Here is an 11,825-nt window from a genome sequence, read left to right as displayed (position 1 = left end):
CCCCTAGTCCCTTGAAAATTATTACTAAAAAATATTTAGAGATTTATTCGAAAGAAAAAAATGGTCGAGTTATATCTCGAAGAAATGAATAAAGATTTATGCAGGAATCTTTCTTATTCAGATTCAAAATCAGATACTTCTATGACCTCAGAATCCAGTGATACTAAATTCCATCGACAAATGTTACAGGATGCGCAAGATCCTAGGGAGGAAATTATAGACTTTTCCATTGACAAAGTCTTTGATTCTTTAAAAGAGTCATTAAAAGAAAATATTAAAAAGAGTGGTTTATAATGACAGAACACAAAGATATTTGTCCTAGATACTTGTGCTACATACAGTGGAATTTTTTTTTTGATCAAATCATTATTGAAAGCCATAATAAGAGGCAAAAGAGTATTGAAGAAAACTACTCTTATCCACAAAGGAAAATGATTCTCAAAGAAACCAAGAAATCAATCAAATATCATAATGCTAAATTTCAGTATTGTATGAGGAAATATCCGGAAACTCCAGAATGCATTCATCAACAACTACCAAGAGACATGATGTGATGACATGATGAGATTGCCATTAAACTTTAATAATGGCTTGAAAAATCCGGATGGTTATGATGACAACCAAGGGCTAATTGCATCCACACCCCCTATGAAAAGTCTAAAAGGCATAAAACACTCTGTGTAAAATTAATAGCATGTTAGACCCTATATTTTAAAAAAATTAGCATAAAAACCCTTATGAGAGGGTATAAATGTGCCCGAAATTGTATAACATAGGGGTGAAATGTGCTACATTTTAAAAAACTGAGGGATGCATTAGCCTATTAATATTTTTTAGGGGGTTTTATGCTTTTTAGACTTTTCACATGGGAGATTAATGCAATTAGCCCGACAACCAAGGACCACTCAAAGTGGTGAGGACCACAAAGAATTTTGTGTACTACTTTAATAAAGTAGATTGAAATTATTTACTTTTATAAAAGTAAAGTTGTATTATTGGTTATATTGTTTTTATTTAGATTTGAAATCCGGGGTTTCATGTTCGGCTCTTCCCTCTATAAATCTCTTAGAAACTCTCTTGTAATTGTTCTCTTGGAGCTTTCAGAAATAAAATTTCTACTGGTTTTATTGTAAGTTTCCTTGTTATTTTTAAAATTTTGTTTTGTCATTTAAATTTATATATCTGTGTATTTAGCCTGAATGGCAGGCTAAACTATTTTGTACTAAATCATGACCTGACAATTTAATTATTTATAACTTAGTTCTTATGTTGTTTATGGATTCATAAAACATAAATCAAGTTATTATGGGTTAAATCAGTAGGTTAAATCACAGGTTCAAATATTTGATTAAAAGTTTTTTTTTCAGCTCTTTAGCCGTTTTAACTGTGGTTTGACGTTTAGGCGTTTTCGAGCATTTTTTGAGAACTGATAATCAAACTATTTGATAATATCCTATGTATGATTTTGTAATATCCTACACTGATTTGTAATATCCTATGATAATGCGATCTCTATGTTTTCCTGGTTCCAGAAACCATCACAATTCACAAGGGTGGGTAAGAACGTACGTAATTGAGAAACATAAGCTAATAAGACAACAAATATTAAGGTTATTTGCTATGAATTGATAACTCAAAGATACAATCTCCCCTTTCAAATATATCGAAGTTAAGTTTCATTTTTTTTAAAAAAAGAAGTTAAGTTTCATTTAAATTTATTGTTAAATTCCTTCTTTCTTTTTTTTTCAATTAAATCCATCATCCAAACACAACCTACCATTCTGAGATGAACGCTCGATCAGCCGTCTTCGCAACCAACCTATTCCTTGAATTTTAGTGTAGAATTTCCCTAGTACATTTTTAAATTATTCAGGTAATGGAATAGCCCCTCTCTTGAACTTCCATTTTAATGTTTTCAGGAAAGATTGGCTCTTCCCACACAAGCTATTTTAGCAACTTCTTTAGTCTCATGAATCAATCTATTAAATATCACCTGATCAAATTTTTTTTAAAAAAAGAGAGAATTTGTCTAGCTCGAAATGACCAACTTCGATTTAGATGGAGCTCTCAAAGCTTGAGAGACTAAAACATCATCTCACACCTTCAAAAACTCCATTAAACTTGCTCAAGTTGTTGCAACCAAAAGAATATCAGGATGATGAGCAAAGAAACACAGGGAGAAAATAATATGTGAGATATTTGTCTTGCTATATACATCATTCGGCGGATAATGGCAACACTTCACACTTGTTTAACCAGCAAGCAGTATTTACAATGACTTTAGACTCCCGGTCTCTGTCAAAGTGCTCCTCTTTTTCCGTTGGCAGCTGCACTCGTGCGCGACCGGAGCTTCTTTGAAAAATCAAGTCGGTTCATCAAATGCCATCACCTGTAAATCATTATATATTAATCAGACTCTGAGAATGAAACATATATCTTCAAGAAGTCGTCTATTTGTACAGCAATTCAATGTTTCATCGAAACTTCAGCTACATTTATTGTAACTAAAGCTTCTAAGAAGTAAGAGGGATGCAATTTTAGATTGGGGTTTCGCCACAATTTTTTTGGCATTGCCTTATAATTGGTATTTGCTACTTAAAAAAAATCGTATGAAGTTTCAGATGTTGGTACCCAGGGCAAGCCGAACCAGAACGACTACATGTGGAAGTTTTAATATTTACTGTACCCATCCTTTCCCCTGAAATACTTGTGTCCACAAAAAGTCAAGCAGCAGTTACATACACGAACAGATTTATTTGGCGTTGTTATTGGGTAGACTGTGAGGGAGGGTCACAGTTTACCCGTCCTAGCGACCTTTTCGCCACCTTACTTTTCTGCGAACGATTCAACTTTCTGTCAACACTTAATTTTCTAGTTTGAAGTTTTTACATACCTTCCTATCCCTTTTGTTGTTGAGAGGCATACAGAGTAAGGTACATAAAACATTAAAAGAAAAATAAACGCCACAGTAAATTTTCATAATCCACGTTCCCAAAGAATTCCTCACAGAAAATGTATTGAATCAACATGCCTACAAGTACTCCAGATGAAAAATAATGAATAAAGGGGACTGAGCATGAAGAACAAAGGCCTTCACAGGACTATCCACCAAATCACAATTAATGTGACCGACCATGGATTTTAGCAAAAAAAGTAGTCTTAGCCAGTGCAAAAATGATGAAAAAAAATTACAACATACACAAGCACGAGGAGTTTATAAGTCTGAGATGACAAAAAATAAAGGGGAAAGTACACTTCAAAGCTTGCAAGTGGATAAATGCGAACTCTAAATTATAACCAGGCAGAAAAACACCAGGAAGGATCAGTCTGTACCTTGCAACAAATCGGACAGGTATCACTTCTTTCCATCCACTCATATATACAACCAAGATGGAAATGGTGAGAACATTTTGTCAGTATCTTGGGATTTTCAGCGGTATATTCTGCAGAAATGGATGCAGTCTTATAGATCAAAGACTTACAATTTCGTAACAAATGAGATTTAGTTATTGCTAAGAGATAAACTCAAACCACAACTAATAATGTAAGCAATATTATTCAAGATTTATTGAGAGTTTGTTCCTATTACGTTGCTATTTCCCATGCATTCAACTACCACTACTAGTACTTTTAGCCTCTCAATCGATTCATAGTAGCTACTATTTGTTACCTTCGAGGCATGTTGGACAAACATCTTCATCCTCCGAGGATGGGTAAATATGGGCAAACCCTGTCGTGGTTTTAACTGTTGAGAGCTTTAGCGGTGATTTCGAATGGTATTCTTTTGATCCTTCGTCACATGTAAAGCCCTTCTGTGTGCTTGTGTAACTCAAAGAATCAGACTCTTTCTCAAATCCACTCATTCTAAGCGGCTCCATCTCATTGTTTGAGTGTGTTGAGCCTTTCTCCCTCCTTGAGACTGATTCATCCTGCTGGATGCGGACATATCTTGGATCCACATCGTAAGGCAGAGGTCTTGGAGGAGCATGATACATATCAGCTAAAGAGTCATCAAGTGCTTCCGTAGAACTGAAAGATGATGTCCCCTGAGAAGAAGAAGAAGGCAAGACATGTGCTCTTCTGCGAAACACTGATGCATACTGCAGAATGCAATTATACAATCATGATAAAGTTCGACAATGATATAAACACTGAACTCTAGCACCCTAAGTCAGAAACGAAATACTGATGCATACTGCAGAATGCAATTATATAATTATAATAAAGTCGACCACGATATAACCACTGAGCTCAAGCACCCCAAAAATCAGACATGTACTTCATGTGCAACCAAGTTGGATTATAAGCATATTCATTCAGATAAAATTTGACAGAGAAGAAACCATATCATACCACATGTAAGAAGTTCTGAACAAAGCAATGGAGGCAAATACAGTTCCTATACACAGAGCTGTTCGGATTTGCAAAATCTTCCCATTCATCCCTCCAGCAGCAACAAACAGCTCCCATGACTGAGATGACAATCCAAATTTAATCTTACACGACTCTCTTCTTCCTCGATAGCATGCAAAAGCACGAATGCGATCACAGAAACAAAAAAGATCGAATCTTTCTGTCGGCAGAGAACTTAATCACAGCGAGAAAGGAACCAAGCTCGCAGAAGACGAATTGCCTTCACGAGCAAGCACCTCTCTCGACAGGAAACAAAACCCGAATGCCTCTCCTTATATGGTGGCCTTGACTTTGAGCGACTGAATAAACACCTGCTACAACATCAAAGGATTTATAATAAAATATAAAGTTGATAAATCATCCAAGAAGAATAATTGGAATTTACCGCCACCCATCAACCCCTAGTACGATTTCCTTTCTAGGTGACTTTTAATGACAAAATATAAACCTATTAAACTCTTTTAAAAAAAAATCCTACAGATTCGTAAAGAAAATACCCAAATCATGAAACATCGTATATATCTCTTTCTTTAAAGTCAAGAAACATAAACAATCGTACAGTGTTGTAAATTGTAATAGTACAGGAAATTTTGCATTCATCGAGAGAAACCCACAACAGATTATGCGATTCTCATAAATTCCAATCAAATTAAATAGAAGGGAGACTGAAACGGAAGAAATATTAACACGCAAAAAAAATTAATACACACACAAGAAACAACAAAGGTATGCTGAAGCAACCTGGAATAGATGATTCTGGAGAGACAAGGGCCGTAAAATCCGAGGAAAACGTATCTAATTTTCTGCAATTTATTCTTTGTCTTCTCTCTATGTATATATATTATATAGAGAGAGAAGAAGAAGGAGAACAAGAAGAAAGACGAAACAGGGTAAACAAAAGCGCTTCTGTGTGATGTGTCCGGTTGTATATTATAAATAACTCTATTTCTGTTTCCGAAAATGTACAAAATAAATAGATGGATATTAATCTGTATATGTGGAATCTGTTTAAAATTTAATAGATTCCACGAAAATTTGTAAGTGTAGACTTTTGTGGTACGGATCAAATTTATATATATTTATAATAAAAATTAATATTTTTTACATAAAAAATAATATATTTTCGTGGATGATTCAAATTGAAAATTATCTTACAAAATTGATGCGTGATTCAATTATCTTATAAAATTGATGCGTGAGACGGTTTCGTGAGAGTTTTTATGTTCTAACTTTTACACCAATCTTGTCCAGCTCTAAAATCTGAAGAGTCCTATCTGAATAAATAAATAAATAATATGACAAGAATATTGCGAGATTTAATGGGATAAGTTATACATAGATTAATAATACATCAAACCAAACAATGTCATAATGATATAATGAATTAATTAAATATTTAAAAGTATAAAAGAATATTTATTAAATTTAAAAATGGATAAAATGTGATAATTTAGGATAATATTTTACAAATACATGATGAATTAAATAATACGAACTTTTAGATAAAAATAAAATATATTTGGAATGCTACTAACAATTTAATTCAAATAATATATATATATATAGTGTGACTTTTTTTTAGAGTACAAGTACAAGAGTACAAGTAATCAATTACAACAAAATAATGAAACTGCTCGCACAACCGACAGGACTTGAGCATTGACCCGAGTATTACTTATCTCGGGCAAAAAAACTACTTAAATCTACATAAATAAATTAAAAAAATATATCCGCAATTAGCGGGATTCGAAAGACCAATTGGTCTCAGGATCTTACCCTTATCCATTGGGCTATGGGCTCATTGGTGTATACAGTGTGAAATTGAATTGATTAAATCACAAGACCCACTTAACATGGTCTAACCAGTCGAAACGAGGCGTATATCATATGGGATGTGGTTAAAACAAGACCGTTGTTATCCGTGTAGATAATATATCAATCCTCAATCTTAAACTACAAAGGGAGTCGTGTGTATTTTATTTTATTTACATGATTCTATATATTGCATTACATGAAAAATATATATATATATATATATATATATATGATCTTTAATTTATAGTTCTTGGATCAAGACATGGGATAACCTCATCGGACAGAGTTAACAAATCCCTCATTAAATCAATATATATCTCAAGCACCGTTTGGCATGGAAACATCAGATAATGAAAAATATGATGAAAATTTGAAAAATAAGAATGACGAATTGTTTTTCTTTTTTTTTTTTTTTCTTACTAAAAGTAATATAAAATTTGAGTGAAGATGATGCAATGATGTTCTCATTCTTTGTACCAAATGATGTATTAATTTATTATTTGTTCCATTTTCTACCTAATCTCGCTTACATCAGTTTGACAAGTTATTTTATATCAATTGAATCCTTCCATGAATGAGCAGGCAAAGAAATTTGTAAGGAAAATCAAATTTTTTAAAAGGTATTTTATTTTAAAAAATGATATATAGCCCTTAAAGCTGTTAGGATAATCTCTACAGATATCCTTCGTAATATTCTTAGTGATTAGTTTAGATCTTATACTTGTATATTTGTGTTTATATTAGGAGCTTATCTAGGCTAATCTTCAATACTTGTTGTATATATACATCCTCTTGTGATTAATAAATTATTGATTCACAACACCTTATATGGTATCATAGCACAGACCCTCCGTGTGTTGGACCGCCCATAATTGGGCTAATTTCCAAGCTCCAGATGTTTTTTTCTGGGCGTTTAGGTCACCCATTAATATCTCCACGCTCCAGATGTTCATTCCTGGGCGTGTGTGGGGTATGTTGAAATATTATCCCACATTTTCTATTAGAAAAAATGTATTTGCACGCACTGATACACAAGAAAATAGTTCTGCACTCTCTGCTGCTTGAAACAATTGGTACTCAAATATAGTATATTAACTTCATATTTTCAATTTTGTAACAAATATATATATATATATATATATATATATATATATATATATATATGGGTGCAAACGCCTGTGGTTTTAGAAAGAGCAAATTGGTGATAAATCCCCAAACCCAAACTTGACTTTGTCCTAGCTTTCTACCCATAAGATTCTTTGCAATAGCTCCCTAGGACCACAAAATTTGTATATTTAATTGTTTAATTCTTGTACTGGATTTATGCTTTTTTATGCTTAAAATCTAAAAACTTTATGCTAAAATCTGAAGATTTTATGCTTATTCATGGTACAAAGAATTATCCATAAAAATGGTATCAAAGTCTTAGGTTAATTATTCAGACATAATATTATTCGTTAATTCATGTTTTTCTTTGTTGAGGAGAAGATTTTTTTAAAAAAAAGATGACTTCAAACGAAGGTTTGAATCAAGAGGATTTTATTCATATGAAATCCTATAAACAAGTTAATCTATTCACAATAGATTACTTACAACAGGTTGTGATTAATGCTCTTAATTTTGAAGAGATAAAGAAAAATGATGTCTAACTCTCAATTTTTAGAGATTACCCCAGATTCCTCTAAACTCTCCGGAGATCTTAGAGAAATTCAAAAGACGGTACAATATTACAGCAATCAGCTGTATGAAATACCTCGGCAAATTGAAGAAATCCTTAAGAAACAAGAAGAAATTCTTGGAAACCTAAAGGATCTTCAAAATAAAATCATAAATCTAGAACATACTTCGGGTTCTAGAAAAGGAAATACAGGAGGAAGGTTACCACTCTCATTTGGTACCGAACCTTTGTTACATCAGAAAGGTAAAACCAAAATGGTCCAAAAACCTTTAACCAATGATGAAATGATGATTAATCTTATAAAAGCAGTATCAGAGAAAAACACTATCTGATTACTACTTTATAAAGATTAAATCGCGAGGATCTACAAGATCTTGCGGATTCTTTTGCGAATCTCAAAGTAGTAGATCTAAAAATGAATTTCCCTGAGGGTGAACAACCCATAGGGAATCCCCCAAGATATGTGGTTAAAACAGAAGAACCACATAGTGAGTTCCAGGTTGGAGAAAATTCACATCCAGCAGGAACCAGATCGAGAAGGAGTAAAATCCCACTCCATCAAACTCCTTACGGAAAAACTGTTTTAGATCCAATACATCCTTACGGGGTTATGTTAAACCTTGATATTTTGGACTTTAAAAACAGAGAAGATCTTATAGATGATTGGACGTCAGCTATGAGAATAGCAGCAGGGACATTAGATCTGAATAAAGAAGGATTCATTAAACTTCTAGAAATGAGTCTAATGGGATCTGTTAAGATCGCATGGGAGATGACTATGCAAAAAACTAAGGAATCAATCTTAGCAGGAGAATCCCTCAGCGAGATTGGATAAAGAATGGCCAACCTATTTAAAGCACAATTCATAGGGGTGGACTATTTCAATAATCAAAATATAGAGAAAAAGAGAAGATATACTCAAGCTCTTTATAGCCTCGAGTTACATGATATCTGCTTAGTTGATGAATACATTATGTTATTCACTAAATACAGATGGAATTCGGGAGTCGAGGAAAATATAGCTATTCAGCTATTTTTTGCAAAAATGCCAAGTCCCTGGAGAGAAATGCTGATTAAAGAATATGTTCCAGGAAATCTTGATACATTGGCAAGACGTGCCTCCTTTTTGAAAGGAAAATTAGCAGAATGGTGTCATATGGCAGCATTACAGAAGAACTACAAGAAAATAAGGGGTATAGATAAGCGTACACCTTTGTGTTATAGAGAAAATGATCTTCCAACGATCATTGGAAACAGATCACAGGGATTTAAAAGGAAGAAATTCAAAAATAATCCCTATAATAAAAGAATGAAAAGTTTTTGGAAACCAAGAACATTTTGGTCCAAACAAAAGGCAAGATCCTATAGATCAGGTAGAAGAAGTGGACCTACAAGAACATCCCCAGCAACAGGCTCATCACAAAGCAGGGGAAGAACACCATCAAGAAGAACTTTAAGAAGAACTCATACAAGATCAAGTGAAAGTTTCAAGGATTGCAACTGCTGGACATGTGGAGCAAGAAGACATATATCTATAAATTGTCCAGAAAACGAGAAAAAAGGAGTTAAACTCTTTGAAGAAACACCAGATATGGATGATGCGAACTTCTTTCAAGATCTAGTCCAAGTATATCAATTTGAGGATATCCCCTCAGATGAAATCATATACGAAGAAGAGATATTGTTTAGTCGAGAAGTTTCTGAAGATGAATCAGAATCAGAATCAGAGTAAAAAAGAAGTGTTTCGCCATGAAACACATGAAAGTTTGGCTGGGTTCTTTAGTCAAACCACGATATCTCATAATATGGTCCAAAGGATTATGAGAGAAAATCCAACATTACAGAAGTACCAAGGATTTTCGGCAGGACAAGTTGAAAGAGTCTTAGGAAACCTAGGGCTAAGACAAAGAAGACATAATTTGATTTATAAGGTATCCAGAAGGGAAATGGCGATCCCTATGGAATTAACCAGTAATCAAATTGAAATGCAGTTAATTCCCTTTGAAGAAATTCGAGAAGAATTACAGAAATTAAAAGCAGAAGTAGCAAAGACAATGTCTTGGATTCATATTGGAATAATCCAGATTATGATTAAGACTACTTTTAAAGAGGGAATAGATTCACCCATAGATATCGTAGTATGCAATAAAAGAATGGAGAATATACAAGATGCGGTTCTAGGAACTATCTCGGGAAATTTATGTGCAGGAAAAATTGTGGGAGTTATTTATCCAAGAATAGCCTACAATTTAGCTGATAGAGATTTTAGTCGAGCCTTGACTTTGAATCAAAACTTCAAGGAAAAGAGACTAATGAAGGAAGGTAATAGGTCATATTCTATTATGTATCAAATTTCATATGCTCTTTCTAATACTCACCATTCTGAATTATTTATTAGAAATGAGTTCATTGAAATTTCAGAGATCTTTGGGAAAGTTGCCCAAGCAATATACCCGAAAAGAATCGAGTTTCCTTTAATCAGGAAACAGACATTCAAATTCAAGACAGATCGGTTCTATACAGAGACCTTAAAATAGAACCCCGAAGGTTATCTTTCCAAGGAGACAGAATAACAAGCAGGAGATGAGACGAATCTCCTATTCAAGAAATTCCACCAGAAGAAAAAGAGTTTTCTATAATAGGAAAACTTAGATCTCCAGAAGGATGGAAAGAAGTGAAAATAGTATTCGAAATTACAAGTCATCGGAACTTGTTTTCTTGTAACTCGATTTACTATTTGGAACAACAGGAAAAAGGAACTTACCAAAGAGTGATAAATATTGGAGAATTGGAAGTTCAAATCTGGGGAATTCCAGGAAAAGAAATGGATCAACTCATTCTTGGTCTAAAATTCCTGGAGGACCATAAACCATGGAAACGCCTTGAAAAATGAATAAAGTTCATGGCAAAAGAAAAGACTTGGAGGATTCAATAAGAATTCTACGAAATAGAAAACCAAGAGAATTGGATAAAGGACAATCTCTTAATCAGATTCGAGAACTCTGTTCACAGACAGAGGAAGAAGCAACAGTTGAAATTAGTAAGTCATGAACATGATTTACTATAACGCATTGAAGAAGTAGAAAGGAGTAACCATACTCTACCTTCTGAGGCCTTATGGAAACTAAAGGTAAATAGTCTTAATCGGATAACTGAGTTACAACACAGTCTGTTAAAAATGGCGGGGCCATTTAGTAATCCCTTTAAAAAATGACAACAAGTCCTTTCTCCATATACATTCCGATAGGAATGTTATATGAACAATATAAGGCTGAGTATTTTGCAGCTTATATTGACTCGGGAGCAGAAATTTGTACATCAAAAAGAGGAGTCTTCCCTGAAAAATGTGAAGAGGAATTGCCAAAAATTGATGGACGAGATTTTTCTCGAAAAATTTTAATTCTTTGCAAAGAAATAAAACAAGCAGAGATCCTTATGGGAGGTGCAGGTCAAACACTTTGGTACAAGGTAAAAACACCACCAATCTATTTCCATGATACAAGAGCTGATATCATGTTAGGAAATAACTTCTTACAAATGTTTAAGAAGTACACACAAGACAATGAGTCAAGAAGACTTATGTTCACTACAATTTGTGATCATAAAATTATCGTTCAAAGACTCAAGGTTGCTTTTTATCGACAATTGCCGATAATATTTCGCAGTCAGCGTGGTGATAAAGGACAAATTTTTCATCCAAAAATGAAAGATCCAAGAAAGTTTGGAGAAACCATGTTGAAAATAACAACAGAACAAGAACTCCAAACAGAGGATATGGGTAACTCTAAATCACAGAGATATAGAATTAGAGAATAAAGTATCCCTTGAAGATGTCAAAAAGAGGCTCAAAGAAAGTTACAACGAGCATCCTTTGGCATGGTGGGATAGAAATCAACTCAAAACCAGTCTTACTCTAAAG

The 11,825-nt window shown here is 33.6% G+C and overlaps 1 protein-coding gene across 2 annotated transcripts; it reads right to left on the bottom strand.

Moving 5' to 3' along the window:
- Window positions 1-2,021: 2,021 nt before the first annotated feature.
- On the bottom strand, window positions 2,022-5,316 carry LOC140883343 (E3 ubiquitin-protein ligase At3g02290-like). Of its 2 annotated transcripts, none has more exons than XM_073289777.1 (5): window positions 5,155-5,316; window positions 4,354-4,727; window positions 3,671-4,100; window positions 3,334-3,443; window positions 2,022-2,389 (listed from the first exon to the last, which is right to left on the bottom strand). In XM_073289777.1, the coding sequence occupies exons 2-5, from the start codon at window positions 4,468-4,470 to the stop codon at window positions 2,363-2,365; spliced, it is 684 nt and encodes a 227-aa protein (XP_073145878.1). In that variant the 5' UTR covers window positions 4,471-4,727; window positions 5,155-5,316; the 3' UTR covers window positions 2,022-2,362. The 2 variants fall into 2 exon arrangements, with proteins under 2 accessions (XP_073145878.1, XP_073145877.1); XM_073289776.1 differs by having other exon boundaries at window positions 4,354-4,724.
- Window positions 5,317-11,825: the final 6,509 nt, after the last annotated feature.

Source organism: Henckelia pumila, chromosome 2, assembly GCF_033568475.1.
Source record: "Henckelia pumila isolate YLH828 chromosome 2, ASM3356847v2, whole genome shotgun sequence".
Taxonomy (NCBI): Eukaryota; Viridiplantae; Streptophyta; class Magnoliopsida; order Lamiales; family Gesneriaceae; genus Henckelia; species Henckelia pumila.
Note: the sequence above shows the minus strand (reverse complement) of the source record. Positions and strands in the feature narration are given on the sequence as shown.

Excerpts from the sequence above, each read along its gene's own strand:
- LOC140883343 (XM_073289777.1), bottom strand. The coding sequence starts at position 4,470 with ATGGGAGCTGTTTGTTGCTGCTGGAGGGATGAATGGGAAGATTTTGCA. Across the intron at positions 4,101-4,353 it reads TTCAGAACTTCTTACATGTG|TATGCATCAGTGTTTCGCAG; the intron begins GTATGATATGGT and ends TGCATTCTGCAG. Across the intron at positions 3,444-3,670 it reads TTGTCCAACATGCCTCGAAG|AATATACCGCTGAAAATCCC; the intron begins GTAACAAATAGT and ends CCATTTCTGCAG.